Source organism: Bicyclus anynana, chromosome 5, assembly GCF_947172395.1.
Source record: "Bicyclus anynana chromosome 5, ilBicAnyn1.1, whole genome shotgun sequence".
In the NCBI taxonomy this organism is placed as follows: Eukaryota; Metazoa; Arthropoda; class Insecta; order Lepidoptera; family Nymphalidae; genus Bicyclus; species Bicyclus anynana.
The window spans coordinates 15,942,657-15,959,531 of NC_069087.1; the positions used below are offsets into that span (position 1 = coordinate 15,942,657).

The following is a 16,875-nucleotide window of genomic DNA, read 5'->3' on the forward strand; positions in this document are numbered from 1 at the left end:
GTAAGTTTTATGTGAGTCTTTTTTGCTTGCCTTATATCTTGCAAGACTGTCATTTCTCAATTTCATCATTGATCTGATAGTAAAAGTTATCCATGGGTATTGAGTTTGTTCTTTAATAACAATTTTCTTAGAGGGTGCGTGAGTATCAAAGATGTTACATATAAAGTTATTTAACAAAGTTACCATTCTATTTACGTCAATTTCGTCATTCACATCTGTCCAGGGTGTAGTGTCTAGATGTTGGTTGAAGAGATTAAGGTCAATGTCCTTGAGCGGTCTAGCCATAATCCAACGGTGTTTAATTTTTTCTTTCTTCATGTTTAACGTTGCTGTAATTATTGCATGCCGTCCTAATTCAGGTATGTGCTTGACACCAACTTCACGTACCTTCGCATCTGTACATATTAGATCCAAAAGAGTTTCACTGTGTTCAGTGAAATGAGTTGGTTCGGATACAAGCTGAATTAAATTTGTACAATGGATAAAATCATAAAAAAGCTTAGTTTTATTTCCTGTCTCGTGTAGTAAGTTTATATTAAAGTCGCCTAAAATAATTATATTGTCATAGTCTGCAAAGTGCGTGATAGACTGTGTGACGGAATCTAGAAATAGAACTACGTCTTGCCATGGAGGTCTGTATGCTGTACCTATAATAACACGCTTTCCATTTATCTTTATATCAAGCCACATTTGCTCAATAGATTCCTGGTTAGGAGGATCACATTTTCGTATTCTAAGACCTTTCCTGATGTAAAAGCCCACACCTCCTCCTCGGCCGCCTAGTATATCATTGGGCCGTGGAGTATGAAGGAATCGATAGCCTGGCATCGTAGGGGCAAGTAAATTTTCTCCTTCTCGAATCCAGGTTTCATTAATGGCTATAACATCGCAGGCAAGTTCAGACATACTTACAATAAATTCTTCATGTTTGGTGCGCAGTGAACCGGCATTAAACAGTCCAATTTTAAAATGTTTGAAGTTATCTTTTTTTAACATAAAATATATAAATGTTTAAGGTTTTAATTTTTAGCTTTAAAGGTTTATGCCGGTAAACAGTTTTTACAGAAAATATTAATAAATAGACATAATAATATCCAAGATAGTAGCCAAATATATGACTAAAAAGCGAGATTTTGGAAATTGTCATATCTGTAATATAAACTCGCGCACTGCAGTCGCACCCCGCAGCACCACTGAGAGCAGCAACCTTTAGATTGATAGTAGTAACCTTTTGCGAAATACATTCGTGGTGTTTCACAATATATTTTGCAAAGTTAATATGACTGGCAGGAAACTTCTGACTAGCCACTAGTTGAATGAAAATATTTACATTACATATTTTTTGTAAATAACCAATAAGTATTATTATAAGATATTTAAAAACAAAGGTGTATACGTGAGAAAGGCTTAAATAAATACAATAATTACGATAATACTTAAGATAAGTCTTAACAAAACAAAAGCGTAGTACAGAGATGAAGGAATTTAAGTACATAAACAAAAGCTTATACTCTAGTAAATTTCTTATGCCCCAACTACAATATCGCCAAAAACCCGTTTTATATCGCTTTCTGATTTGATTTGATGAGCTTGTTTTCCCTCACCCAGGCGCGCGTATATTTTTCCTTTCTTAGTCCAGGTGTATCTCCAACGCGCCTGTTTGGCTGTTTCTCGAACCAAATAAAATAGACCTTTATTTTTTTTCGTTAGCCTTTCATTTATATAGAATGGTCTATTAGGCGGGTCCAAGCCCAGGCCCTCAGTTGTAATACCACGTCGTGTTCGGGCATTCCGAAGGAAATCGTCACGCAGTTTCGGTCGCGACAGACGCACTACAAGTCTGCGACCCCGGCCCGCCCCCTCGGATTCTGTTTTCTTACCAACTCGCTCCGCATATACAATGTCCCTCTCATCAATATCGATCCCAAGCTTGGTCGCTATACAGGTAACTGTGTGATAAGGATTTTCCCCATTTAGTTCTGGAAGGTTCGAAATTTCGATATCTCCCTGGAGGAGATCCTGGTCCCGATCATCGATATCCGCTTTAAGCTGACGGATGGTGTCTTCTAGCTTGGTAGTTTCCGTGCATTTGTGACTGGATGGAACTTTGACTTGTTTCTCAAGGTTTATCAGTCTTCCGTTGAAGTCATCCATACGCTCATTGCACGCCGAAATGGCCCCCCGTATGTCGCACAGGTCAGCACGAAACTCCTTTAGCTCCTTCCTCAGATCTTTTAGCTCTTCGCGAAAGAGACGTATTTCGACGGTCAAATCCAAAGATTGTGTGTCATCAAGATTTTCCTTTTCAATGTATAAAGGAGATGTGGTCGCCACAGGCGTATTTCTCAGGGTGTCCCCCTGCCCGGGTGTCTTTCCTGTTAACTTGACTGGAGTGTTAACGTTACCTATTTTCGGCCTTCTCGCTACGCACTCCGGACAGTCCCACTGCGCATGTAGTTGCGCGTTGTCTCCAAGTCCTACGCACGCTTTGTGATATAATTTATCGCAGCCACTACATTTAGCGGCACCTATCATTGACATAAACTTTCCACAACCTCCACAATGGTTCATGTCGAAACCTGATATTGATTAATATACTAAGAGGTGTATTCGTTTACTTATAGAGGGCGGGAGCTAGACAATGTACTCGTGTATCGGTAGATGGCGCACCTCGCTTGCTAGTGTCGCGTTATTGCATTAGAATTCAAAACTTGCGACGTCCGGCAACGCGTTTGTCGTAATTCTTAATCTCGCCGCCAGGTAGTGTTGATGGATAAAGTGAAAAGCGGGTATGTTTGACAACAATTTAAGTTAGAACTGACCTCTTTATTTTAAATCCGTCACTGATTCCGACACAATTTTCCTCTTTGTTGATCGTTCCCAGCCAGATCCGTACAGAATAACACTTCCACCAATTCTCCGAACCACAATTAACACTTTTAGCGCTTCCGAATGAAGTTTTAAGCAAAATTGATATTAATTTAGTAATTAAAACGATGGACACTCAACCGTACCAGTCGCGTACGTGACGTCAATATCCACTATTTATGAAGTATGTTTGCATTAAATACATTATCTCGTGCTATAATTATGAAAGTAAACTAATTTCATATTTGTATATACCTAACCTGAACGAAAGAAACAAACCTAGATTGACCAGAAAATAAAAAAACCTAGCCATGTGTTACAGGGATTTTTACATATTTTCTGGTCAGGCAGTACTTATTTTCAATTTAACTGTTATTCGTTTTTACAATGTAAAATATAATTTGATGTACTTACATATTATTTGAAACATCTATGCATCTTTTGGCATTTTTTATGTAGTTTTAAGTTTTATATTTCTATTTTGTAATAAAAATATACTATTCAAATATGTTAGCTCTTATTTTCTGTACCATGGTTTCTTTGAATTAAAAATAATTATGGAAATTATTAAATGTTGTTTATTCAAAATATAATCTTATAATTAAATTTACAAAAATATCTTAATGACTATCATATACATTGCATTGATGCAAAGATATTAAATTTAAAAAAAATTCAATTTACCATCACCATAAAAAAATGAATAGGATATTTAATTTTAAACATGGCAATTAATATATTATGTTGAAGTTTCGAAGGTTTAATTGGATATTAATCAGTTTTGTTGATAGATTAAAAAAAACAGTAGTTTCCACATTCTGTTGGTCCTCATTCGCACGAGATTTTATAACAGACGTTAAATAAGCGTTCAAACAAATGCATTCCCAAGTATATATGTTCACACGACAACGTTTTTAAAACACGCCGCTTTTTTTCGAGCAGTGTTGCATTTTCAATATTAATCGTTGGAAATAGACCTTTTTATAACTTCATACTACATTTGAACGCTTTTTAACGTCCGTTAAAAAAACTCTCGTGCAAATGAGGGTTATGAAGGTTTTTCTTTAAAAAAACTTACTAGCAGAGTACAAACAGAAAGACTCAGAGGAGAAACATTGGCTACTATATCTCTTCTGTTTTCTTTGTCTTAGTAGAACATACATCTAGTTTAAGCTTCATACATGATGATTACTGATTAGTCATCATCTTCAAACAGCATCTGTAGAAGTTCCCGGTTACAACACTGGCTGCCCTCCAACCTTTGCACTCCCTTCCATTTTATTAGAGTTGGAATTACCATGAGCTTTGTTCTACTATCTGTTCTGAACGGGCACGCTCTGTCCTTCCAGCTGTAAATAAAGTAAATGTGAGTTACAATTCCTCAGTGCTTGAAGACGAAAGTCTTCGACTAGTGCGTGTTGCCTACGCCTACGTGTGGCCTTATTAAGAGATTCAAAGTCAAAACTTATCGGGCGATGGAGCGAGCTATGCTTGGAGTTTCTCTGCGTGATCGAATCAAGAATGAGGATATCCGCAGACGAACCAAAGTCACTGACATAGCTCAGCGAGTCGCGAGACTAAAGTGGCAATGGGCGGGCCACATTGTTTCAAGAGCCGATGTGTTTGGGCGTTTATGCCCAGCAGTGGACGTCCATTGGCTGATAAGGTAAGGTAAGTTACAATAGAAGTTTTGAATATATCTTTATTCTTTTAGCACTTTTTCTAAAATGTGGTCAGAGAAATGATAACCAAACTCATCTTTACAAGAAACAACTTGGTTGGTAATATTATGGTTTTCGACAGAGAGGATCCGGGTGCAGTTCCAAGCTTGAATCAATTTATATAGAATCCAAAAAATATATTAAGTAAAAATGCTGTGATATTCCAGTGGATATGACCTATGCCTTCGATTCGGAGGGCGTAAGTTGGAATTCAGTCTGGAGCATGCACCTCCGACTTTTTAGCCTAAACCCTCTCGTTCTGAGAGGAGACTCCTGCTCACAGTGAGCTGAATATGGGTTGTTTAAACAATATTATGTAAAGTGGCTCAAGTCTGCTCTGATGGTAGGCATCTGCTAAATACCACTATCAGCAAAGTAGTACTGCCAAGTGATTTGACATTCCTGTGTGATGCTGGGGAGAAACCACCAGGTAGGTGAAAGCAAAACCTCTTCCAAGACAGACTGCATTGTCACTTAACATATATTATAATTACCCTTTAAATCAACATTTAGATCAAGCATACAGATCTCTTGTCTGTTAAAAATCAAGCCTAACATATCCTAATCACTTTGAGACAACAAACTAGTGCATGGTGAGATATACATATAGGTATATAAGTCACCGTAAAATTGTAAATACCATTGTAAATACCTGCTACACTACAATATAATACACTGCTTACAATTTAACATGTTATTATTCAGTAGACTGTAAGAATATTTTTAATTTTTATTTGTATGTTCACATATAAAACAATACCCAACTTGACTGGCTCAGAAACCAATGGTTAGGTTATCCTAACCATTGGTTTCTGAGCCAGTCTGTCAGTCTGAGCTTCCAGTTTCACTCAAGTTCTGGTTCTTAGGAGTATGTAAGGAGTTCACAATGTTTTGACAATTCCCAATCTAGCGAAATAGATTATAAAGTAACAGTACTTATTTAAAATTTTACTGTTACATTTACAAATTATTCTTTATCAGCTAGTTATAACTTTAATAATTATTATATAGATATGTACAAACTTTTATCAGGACAAGTGTGTTTAAACATTTAACCTTCAGTATCATTATAACATTTCAAATTCATGATAACATATTTTTATCAACACAAATAATAATAGGAGTGGCATGGCATATTGATTACTTGTTAACACATTGTGGCCTGATTAATGTTATCAAAGAAACTATGCTCTTTATATTTCATATTAGTTGTCATAATTTTAGTGTCATAGTTGTCATAATTTATAGTGATGTATCACAATAATCATAACAGATATAGATAGAAAGTGCACCTTTTTGATGAACCTGGGATCTTGGCATGGTGAATCCATGGAATGCTGAGATACTTATGTCAAACTGATAACTCCATCTCAACTAATATTAAGAGGGAAAATAGTAGTAGTAGTTAAAATGTATTACTTACTATTCTCTATCCCCCACATCCACATAAACAAATTTTACATCTTTCTTGACTTCTGTTAGAAATGTTTTGATAATTGGTTCAGCTGAAAAAGAAAGATTAAATTGTACTTATTTTATATTAATATTATAAATGTGAAAGTAAGTGTGTCTGTTAGAAAATTAGAACTTTTGACTAAAAAAATGAAAAAAATGAAAATAGAATGGGGTGAAAATAGGTATTGAAAGTCTGTATGGAAAGTGTTTCATTTTTAAAGTTACAGTTAAATAAATCATAAAAAAATACGAAATAAAATATGATTCAAGAATTTTTAAAATTCTACCCCTAAAGTGAAGCACCCTTGTAAACAAGGGGCAACTAGTATCTTAATATATTTTAACGAATACTGCCTCCAATTGTTATGCTTTATACCATGAGGTTCTGGGTTTGAGCCCTGAGTCAAGCTGAGTTACTGATCTATTCTTTCTTTTATTTTTGAAAAACAAACATACAAAGTTTTACATGGTTATAAAGATAGTTTATACAGTTTATTTATATTTTTTTGTACAACTGTACAAATTTGAATTGATACCCATTTGACAGTAAATACACCAACTTCTACCATTCTCTTTTTTACTTCCCGAAAATAGAAAATATACTTTCTTCTTAGACTTTAAATTTGCTACAAACATATCAAATTCATCATAATTATTCACTGTATGAATAGTCACTTTGTTTTTATTAACCATTTTACAAAGAACTATAAACCAAGAAACAATGTCATAAAATAGTGTCAATATGGCACTATTGAAACTATTTTATGACATTAATGCTTTTGAATAATTGAATGACATGACATTAACATGATTTCAATAAGTTTTTAGTAGGTAGTAAATTTTCAATAGAAATAATAATTATCTGCAGTTTGTTATCAACCGACATTCGGCTCTCTGCTGAGCTCGAGTCTCCTCTCAATATATCTGCAGTACAAAGATTAATTAACTGCAGTATTACCATGCTGCTATATGAGCCCACACACATTTAATAATATTATATGTAGGGGAAGGTTGTCCCCAAGGAAATAATACTGTCATTCTGGTAGTTTCAACTTGAAACATTCATATCTTACTTTGGACCTTGCTAATGTTCCATGTGGAATGATGAGTCCACTGTTAATGTTCTGGATAGTTGTTTCAATTAATGGTATTATAATAAAAAGCTTTGGACTTTGTTCTTTCGTTCGACTGTTTCATCCCCATACAATGGTCAAACACAAAGATTCTAAAGACAGCTTGTATTCTAAGGAGGTTCCTCATTCTGGAGCCTTGATCACCATTTACCCAAGTAACTCAAATCCTCCGCAACATATGGGCTGGTTTTTTTTTTTTAATTAAAGTAAGTGTTACTAAATGTTATTTCATTAAGTATTCTAAACAAAGTGTTTGTATTGTATAAACACAGTTAAAAATTAAATTAAATTAATAAATAAGAGATGGAAAAATTTAGCATATTATTGAATTGTGTAGAGTATTAAAGAAATCTATCCTTGTCGAGATAACATGGTTGTAATCTCTCTCTGTAAATCTTGAGCATTGATAAACCTGAATCAGTTACTCACCTTCAACGCAATCAGGACACCAACTACTGCCGTTTGGCAGTTTGGAGCCGCTAAAGTAAAACAATACTAAGGGGTCATTCGCGGGAATGTTTTCAGCATATTTTGCGAACTCATCAAACCCTTTGATTTCTACGACTGTAGTCATGATATTTTACAATCAATGAAATGTAACACCAAAAATAAAAAAGTACGTAACCGTTTATTGATTAGTGATAAAAAATCTAATTAATCATAATTTAAATTATTGCACGTATGATTGATTGTATTCGATAACGTTAATTAACAATTAATAAATTAGGGTTAGTTTTATTAAATTTTTTAAATGTTCTCGTCCGGTCGAGGAAAACTTAAAGTGACACTGACGTCCACAGACGGCAGACCACAAATGAAGACGTCTTACAGTGACAGCCTGACAGCCAGCTGATTGGTGAGTGGCGACCACAAACGGCTAAAAAGATAGTGGCGACAGCTCTTAAAAATAGTGTGACCAGATTGTTTTAGCCAAATCTACTGTTTGTGAACTTTGTCCAGTTTACTTAAAAGTGTAAAACTTAAAATACTATAAATCTATTGCGTATTTTGATTTTTTGTGCTTGTTTTAGATTCTACAAAAGATTCAAATATTCTAGCAAATTGTTAATTCTCTTATTATATAACAAATATTATTTTCTCCTTCGCCGATCATCATCACCTCCTTAAGTACCATCCCACCTAAGTAAGGTCGGAAAAATATGTCAATCTTTTCCATTCGTTTCTATTACTTGTCAACTCATCATACACTCTCTTTACACACATGTCCTCTTCCACACAATCCAGCCATCTCTTCTTTTTCCTTCCTCTCCTCTTATGTCCTTCAACTTGCACATTCAAAATTTTTCTAGTAATATGACTTTCCTCCCTCAATTTTTCTGTTACTAGCGCCATTTTCAGACTTCCTCTTATATACTCTGTAAGGTCCCTTGTTCTTACTGCCTGCTTTGTCCCACTACCGGTGTATATATATATACAAACATACATACTCATTCCTTATTTTATCTATTCTTGTTACCACAAATCCATTTCTCCTTCGCCGATATTATTCAAAATTTACCAAAAAAGTAAAAATCTTCAAAATCTGGTCACGCTAGCTAACTTGGTGGTTGACAGAGTTGACAGTTCTAAGCTGACACTGACAGAAAACATACCATTACGTAGAACCTTAGACTAATTATTTAAGGACTTGTTACAAGCAAAAACATTTGTAAGAATTTCTATCTTAATTTTATCAAATTTGTAATAAAAACAATTTCTAAAAAGAGTCGATTCTTTTGACGGAACAGCATAAAATCGATCAAGTAATCGAATATTCTATGTATATATTCTGTGGATAGTCTAAGCAATGTGTTTGTTACTCTATGTAAAAATTACGCTCGTGTGTATTACGAGTCAAATTTATAGTTGTGTGTAGTGTATGGACACAGAATATATTTATTGGTGTTATATATTTTCGATGTGTGAGTTTACCTCGTCCCCCTCAAAAAACGACAGACAATTTTGTTCGTGAATTTGAGTGCGATGCATGTCCATCTTCTAATTCCTCTATGAGTCGAGTAAAAAGTCGAACCTCTAACAAACTTAGGCTTAAAAAGCTATAGCTCATATCCGTAAAGCCAGTGTATAAAAAAAAACTTCAACGATTTTGTTTGATTTGACATTGACAGAAATGACAGTTAATATTTGAATTTAGAATTGTAATTGTTATGATTATGAATACGATCGTTTTTTGGATATCGAAAAAATTGCTTATAATTTAATATCGAGTAAATGTATTTTATGTGGTGAAATAAATCAAGGAATCTATTTTCAGTATTGTACTTACATGAAAAATACAATATGGATACAAAGCACACTCCTATGCGCGCTAAAACTATGGCAGAATTGTTACCTGGCATTAAACGTAAGAAACTAAATATATTTTAATCTTTACCGAGATGTTATAATAATCTTTTAGAATACTTGATGAATAGGTCTTAATGCTTCCCTATGGATTGGACTATCTACCATTGAAGGCTGTTGTAGAAGGTAGACAAGCATTTCGCAACAGCCAAAGTTCATAATAATCTCATAATACTTGATGAGGCCCTAATGCTTTCTTATGGACTGGATTATCCACCATTGAAGGCTGTTGTAGAAGGCAGAGAAGCTTTTCGCAACAGCCAAAAATCGTCTGGGGATAGTACCAAGTGATGATGAAGAATTATTAAAATTATAATATGTTTGAAACTTACTGACTATTGGTTTATTATGAGAAGTATCTAATAGTAAGTATAGACTCTGAAAGAAGCGAAAGCTATTGGTAGGCAGTAGTGCACATTATCAATAGGAATTACCAAAGCTAGGACACTGAAAAGGAGTTTTTAGTTGAATGATAAAATAACTAAGTAAAAATTGAAATACAGCTTATAAGAAGTGCAGTAATGACAAAGCCTTGCTTTTCTTAGCTTGAAAATATACCCAAAAAGTTGTAAAAATTATCTTGGAAATTAGATTATTCTCAAAAAAAAGGAATTAATCTTATTTTAGAGGTCAGTAGGGGTAACAAAAATTTTATAGCATTAGGGCAATAAATGTGTAAATAGAGCACTGACTGGGGCTGACGGCTTAACATGCTGTGTATACAGCATGCAGAGATGTAACACCACCAACTTTCCAACTTGGGATAAGAATTTTAACTGAAAATCTCTCTGAAAGAAATCTCAGTATCTCATAGCCAGACCCAGGACCTCATGATCAGAAATCAGACAAACTATCTGCTGGACCAGAGGCAATTGTTAAACATAATATGTATTAATTTTTTATTAATTATTCTAACAATTATCTCAACCAAACTCAACCATTCTTCAAATTTTGGTGAAACTTAGGTAAGTTGTTTATGACTGTAATTCCAAGCACAAAGAAAAGGATATTTGTGTGTATTAGTAACTACACACACATAGTGATCATAAGTAAGTGTCACAAATGAAAAGATGTATTTCTAAATGTTTCAGATATTTTGTCCAAGGAAACAGTGATGTTGCTCAGTTCGCAGAAAAAACCGAATGCTGGTGTCCGGCAAACTCAAACTGGAAAAAATTTGAAACCCATGAAAATTGCAGAAATATTAGGTGTGTAGACTTTTCAATATATTATATAGTTGGACACAATTTTTAGATACCATGTATCGGAACCGTAGATTACACTGGTGACATGCACTGTTCGAAGACTTTTGTCTTCAGTCACTTTGGAATTTAAGAAGAATTTCCTGAACGCTGCCCATCTGGCCAACAACAACCCAGAACGTTGGATTCGGCGGTTCACCTCTTTCTTCAAATTGCACCAATCTGTATGATGTTACAAAACATTGTTGCGTGTTAAGCTGTGCAATACAAGATTTTAGGTATCAGTGGTAACGTAGGGGGGGGGGGGGGCATCTTGGAACCCCATCCAAAGTTGCCACAGATCTCAGATGCTATAGTTATGCAAATGATAACATAAAATATGAAATATTGAGATTTTGTGCCAAGAAGTTCTCATACAGAAGATTGGTTATAAAGCTGTGTCTCCAAGGGCCTCAACCATTATCACCATCTGATTAAGTAAGAGTTTTAACATCATGAACCTAAACACCAAATTTCAATCAATCAATCAAAGACGTACCGCTAAGCAATATAGCGTTTCGGTACGATGTTGTGTAGAGACCGAAAGGAGTGTGGATTTTCCTAACAAGTTAACCCGCTTCTATCTAAGACAGTATCATCACTTACCATCAGATGACTTGAGTCAAGGGTTAACTTGTAAAGAATAAAAAAAAAACATTTAACACTTAACTTATGTATACCTTAGAATGTTTGGAATATAAGTCTATTTTATTTATTAATTCTTGTTTCAGCCTTAAAAGGACCCACTCCCAGAGCGGTCAACCATCAGCCACCTCAAACTAAAATGAAAACTTGGAATTCATCTGTGAAAGTGGATAAAACTAAGCAACTTACCAAACATAACGAACAAAAATATAATACAGTGAGAAAAACGCTGAATTTCCAACAAAAAGCCAGTATTGTTGTGAGTTACAAGTTGTTAATATTTTTTTTCTTTAACAAACCATCTATCTATACTAAATAATCATTGAAATAGGCTTTGAAAGTACTGGACAGATTTGAAAAATTCTGTCCAGTAGTGTTTATCAGGGAGTAACATAAGTTAAGGTTTTTAAAGTTCGTTTGAGCGTCTAATTAAACCTATGCTTTGACAAGATCAGTGGAATTCATAGACGTGTAGGGGATCATTCGATTCGATCCCAGGCGATCATTCAGCTGCTGAGTGTTGAATTTAACATCTATTTGTTTAAAAATTTGACACTCAGGGGACCATTCCCCCTGGGGGTGCCCCAATAATGTCTATGAATTCCATTCTAAGATACTAATACAGATCTTACAATGGTATTCATAGTACATATTAATACAAATTTTTGAGAAAATTAACAAAATATATAAAACAAATTACATTGTTTACAGCCAGCCAACAACAGAGCTACTACAGTAGGACCAATGGCCAGGAAATCTATTTATCCACAAGGTAAATAAAAACAAATTAATAATCATATTAATTGATATAGGAGCTATTGACATGAGCTGGTTCTTGCAATGCGGCACGATCCAAACTGCGACGCTGCAGCGGGTGCCGCCGCTTGCAGCGAGAATTAAAAAAATCTTGTTTTGGGAAAATGTTATATAAAATCTCTTGTAAATCTCTTAATGTGTTATATTAATCTTTATTCCAGTTAAATCTAAAGGAAATACTATCAATAGAATAAGTGGTGTATGCAAGATACCTGATACACCACTCTCAATAAAACCATTACCAAATAGAGTTGTAAAAATGAAGAATGTCTCATTCAAATCCAACAGTGACGACAGTTTCTTACAGAAAGAGAAAGAGATTAATGATTTTGAAGCTAAATCTAATGCTTTAGCTGACGAACCAACTTTGGAAAGAATTGATGAAATTTCACCACCAATTTCAACACCATTTCATGATTATAGAAATGTGAGAGATTACTTTAATCAGAGTGAAGCTGATAACTCTGTTGCATGGAACAATGACACTTTGATGTTATTTGATAAAGTGTCAGAGATCAAAGACAATACTCAAAGAGAAGAAAGTGTCATAGTGTCTCTGTGTGAACTGCTAAATAAAGCTACTGTTACAAGTAATAATGACAACAATCGAAACATTGTTGATGCGGACGAAATTGAAAGACAGATTGTGAATGATATAAAAGTTATTGACAATGTTATTGTAATATTAAAAGGTTTCAAAGAGGAAAAGCTCAAGTTTTTGCAGCATAACAGGAAATTGAAACAGCAAGTGACTGAACCAAACATATGTAATGACACCATTTTGGAAAAAGAAAATATTGCTCCTAATATAACAGAAAAAAACGAATCAGCAGCAGCAATTATAAAAGAAATTACTAAAGTCAAAGAAGAAATAACCAGCCCTGAAAGGAACCCTATTATTAAAAGACCGACAGTTATCAAATCAAGATCACCATCTTATAAAATCCCAAAAAAAAGTATTTGTTTGAGACAAAAAGTGTTCCACAAATCTATGCCCAACATTTCTGATATGCCAGTGACACCTAATAGAAATACTGATAAAGCTCTGAGTATGTATATGCAGATTAAAGAAAAGATGTCATTTCTCAATACTCCTTTGGCGAAACCACGCAATGACACTCCAGATACTCCTGCACTAACATCTCGCAATCTGCAAACCCAATTAGATAAATTGTATAATGACATCTGACACACATTGGACTTTATAGTCTAAGAGCCAGCATTAGAAATATATACCCTCATCTGTTATATTAGTGCTGTGAAATAAATGATAGATAATATTCACTGTGACACCAAATAGAAATACTGAAAAAGCTCTGAGTATGTACATACAGATTCAAGAGAAGCTGTCATTTCTCAATACTCCTTTGGTGAAACCACGCAATGACATTCCGGACACTCCTGCACTTACATCTCGCAATCTGCAAACCCAATTAGATAAATTGTATAATGACATCTGACACACAATTGACTTTATAGTCAATAATAATCCGGCATTAGAAATATATACCCTCATGTTATATATTAGTAATAAGAAATAAATGATAAATAATATTTAAAGTGACACATTGCAAGAAGGTTGCCTACACTACAGCCTTTCTTGATGAATACTGTTTACCAACAAAGAGATTAGAAATGAAGGTCATTTTATAACTTATTTATTTTAAATTATGTGTGGTTTGTTTATAAAATGTTATGTAAAATATATTAACAATATCTAATTGTTCTGGGCTTATCAAATTTATTTTCATTAACAGTTAATTGTAATTATTATTAGGTGTGAAATGACTAGTGATTTATATCCTCCTTTTTAAATTTGTTTGTTGGTAAACAGAACTCATCAAGAAGGGCTGTAGTATTGTTAAATTGCGGCCAGACATCATCAAAGGCAACCTAATGCGGTTAAATCTATACTTATAATAAATCTGTAGAGAGGTCAATTCTGTACATGAAATATATTTCCAAAATAACTATCAGGGGGTGATTAGTGATCGATACTGATGCCAAAAATGCAATTAGTAAAATTTTTGTCTGTCTGTCTGTCTGTCTGTCTGTATGTTCTTTATAGAAACAAAAACTACTGGACGGATTTTAACGAAACTTGGTACAATTATTCTACATACTCCTGGGCAGGTTATAGTATACTTTTCATTACGCTACAATCAATAGGAACAGAGCAGTGAAGAGAAATATTGAGAAAACGGGAGAAGTTACTCATTTTTTTAAGCTTCCGTCGCGTGTACAGCCTTAATGGTTAAAGCTACATAGAAACCATGTATGACGGAAATGTTGTTGTGTTGAAATGAAAAAAACACAACAGCATATATACGTCTATCTTTTATGGTTGACTCACAATAACATGTGTAACTCCCAATAGCTTAGCAGTTTGGTGCTTTCTAATTATATTTGTCAAGTCTTATGTTTATAACACTCATCACTCATCCCTAACTAAAAAAATTAACATTATTACCTATTCAATAAAAAAAGAATCATAAAAATCGGTAAAGAAACACCAAAGTTATACAAGAAATACGCTAAGCCATCGCGCGTGAATACTAATTCATGCTCGACGCGACTCGCGGGGGGGGGGGGGGGGAAATAAATAAAGAAGTGCAGCCTTAATGAGTAGGGTAGGGTAGGGTAGGGGTAGTGTAGGGCAGGGGTAGGGTAGGGGTTGGGTTGGGATAGGGTAGGGTAGAGGTAGGGTAGGGTGGGATAGGGGTACTTGAAAGTTTACAACGACTTTCACGCGAACGAAGTCGCGGGCGTCCGCTAGTTAAGCATAAAATAGGCACTCATTTGACACATTAGATGACTAATTTTCTAATGAGGTTATTTATATACCATTAATTAACTGTTTTTATCTGGCAACTCTATAGTTGCAGTGTGGCAAGGCAACCCATACGTTTTTAATTCTCTTGTGCATATTATTTTAACTAGTGTTCAATTTTTATTAATTAAGCAAAGAGGGAATTAGATTAAATAAAGGGGAATGAATGAAAAAAATAATCACACAATTTCACTAGGCAACCTATTTACAATGTGAATATTTTCTATCATTTATTTCTTATCCCAAATAAATAACAGATGAGGGTATATATTACATATACTGGATCTCATACTATTAAGAATCATGGATGGATTACAGATCATACAATACAAAGCATACATGTTTTGAATAGCAAGTGTAATTTAAATTTATTTGAAACTAAACTGTATGATTCTACCACAGGTTATCTAAAAAAACCGTTTTTAAATTTCTATCTATCAAATTCTAATTTATATATATAAAAATGAATCCATATATCACTGTGATTTCACTATTTTTTTTTTTGATGTGTTTGTTATTGTCAGGAGAAATTATGACAGAAGAAAAAAAAATTGATAAATTGAAGGGTAGGCTTCTAGCCTACCCTTCAATTTATCAATTTTTCAATTGAGGGTGTAAACTTTTAACTACTCCTGCCCTACCCCTACCCTCAATTTATCAATTGAGGGTAGGGGTAGGGCAGGAGTAGTTAAAAGTTTACATCGAGTTTCACGCGGTCGAAGGCGCGGGTGTCCGCTAGTAATATTATTACTATAACCTTGAAACCTTCTTAAATCACTGTCAAATGCCAAAGTATTTTTCAAATCTACCAATCAAAACGAACTTTTCAACTTTATTTCAGTTCAATTATGATTTTCTGTCTTTCTATTTTTTGTTTATTTATATTTCTTTTCACGTTTTATTGTATAATACACATTTATTTTCCCAACTCCATGTAAACACAGACATAGTTTTTTTTTTTTAGTATTTGAAATTGACACTATCCAGAAAAATTGCGCTTTAAGTTTATTTTATTACTTTTCGAGAGGAAGGTACCAAAAATTCATGTACAATAAATAATATAATATAAGAAAATATATATTGAATTTTAAATGGAATAATAATAAAGGTCTTTGCTTTAGTTAATGAATTTGATTTAATTTCAAGATTAAATTTTGTACATATAATATAATGGAAATAAAATACTATTAGAGCAATTTTGTTGAAAATAATAAATTTTCAAAACAAAATATTTTTTATAATTTCTTTCAAGGTTGTAATTTTCTAATCTGTTTAATAAATGCCTTATATGCATAAGCACATAGTCAATATAAAAATAAAACATATTGTACCCAATGGTAGTTTTATACTATAGATTGGTTACGTCCCTACAAAATCACTGCAAAAAGTGATACGAATAATAGGCTACAACACTGAGCGCACACATGCACAATTTTGTCTTTAATTCCATTATATATTTATGTATATATAGTTTTTACGCTTCCTGAAGTTAAGGATATCCTTGACAGTTGGTTAACTATAGCTTGGCAACTTTGTTTGTAACACTCCCGATGTTACGCGCGGGCCGCGGGGCGTGTAGCGATGATGAATGAAAAACCCACGACTGATGCGACACTTCCCCGCACGCACTATTTCACAACCACGCAGTCTTTCCCCCTGTCGCCCGCATATCATGGGAGTGTTATCAACGAACTTACCAGACCATAACAATCCCCGTCTCCGTTCTTGTTGTCCACCCCATGCCTAGACAAATTTGGTAATATCCTACCTAAGAGCAGCTTATTAAAATAGACTATTAACAA

General features: G+C 34.1%; 3 protein-coding genes across 3 annotated transcripts in view; 1 reads left to right on the forward strand and 2 right to left on the reverse strand.

Moving 5' to 3' along the window:
• LOC112043700 (peptidyl-prolyl cis-trans isomerase G) overlaps window positions 1-16,875 on the reverse strand; it is a 244,743-nt gene that overhangs the window by 185,429 nt on the left and 42,439 nt on the right. The window lies entirely within an intron of this gene.
• On the reverse strand, window positions 3,424-7,972 carry LOC112043679 (thioredoxin domain-containing protein 17). The gene is made up of 3 exons (XM_024079200.2): window positions 7,607-7,972; window positions 6,013-6,094; window positions 3,424-4,217 (listed from the first exon to the last, which is right to left on the reverse strand). The coding sequence occupies exons 1-3, from the start codon at window positions 7,749-7,751 to the stop codon at window positions 4,064-4,066; spliced, it is 381 nt and encodes a 126-aa protein (XP_023934968.2). The 5' UTR covers window positions 7,752-7,972; the 3' UTR covers window positions 3,424-4,063.
• LOC112043671 (uncharacterized) lies at window positions 9,324-13,807 on the forward strand. The gene is made up of 5 exons (XM_052881639.1): window positions 9,324-9,542; window positions 10,633-10,749; window positions 11,514-11,686; window positions 12,139-12,199; window positions 12,405-13,807. Exons 1-5 carry the CDS (start codon window positions 9,479-9,481, stop codon window positions 13,430-13,432), a joined length of 1,443 nt encoding a protein of 480 aa, XP_052737599.1. The 5' UTR covers window positions 9,324-9,478; the 3' UTR covers window positions 13,433-13,807.

What these genes read in the sequence shown, in the direction of transcription:
- LOC112043671 (XM_052881639.1), top strand. Translation starts at nt 9,479, where the DNA reads ATGGATACAAAGCACACTCCTATGCGCGCTAAAACTATGGCAGAATTG. An exon ending in ATTGTTACCTGGCATTAAAC is followed by an intron (nt 9,543 to 10,632) that starts GTAAGAAACTAA and finishes TAAATGTTTCAG; the next exon opens with ATATTTTGTCCAAGGAAACA. An exon ending in GAAATCTATTTATCCACAAG is followed by an intron (nt 12,200 to 12,404) that starts GTAAATAAAAAC and finishes TCTTTATTCCAG; the next exon opens with TTAAATCTAAAGGAAATACT.
- LOC112043679 (XM_024079200.2), bottom strand. Translation starts at nt 7,751, where the DNA reads ATGACTACAGTCGTAGAAATCAAAGGGTTTGATGAGTTCGCAAAATAT. An exon ending in GTGTCCTGATTGCGTTGAAG is followed by an intron (nt 6,095 to 7,606) that starts GTGAGTAACTGA and finishes TTTCTTTTTCAG; the next exon opens with CTGAACCAATTATCAAAACA. An exon ending in GATGTGGGGGATAGAGAATA is followed by an intron (nt 4,218 to 6,012) that starts GTAAGTAATACA and finishes CTTTATTTACAG; the next exon opens with CTGGAAGGACAGAGCGTGCC.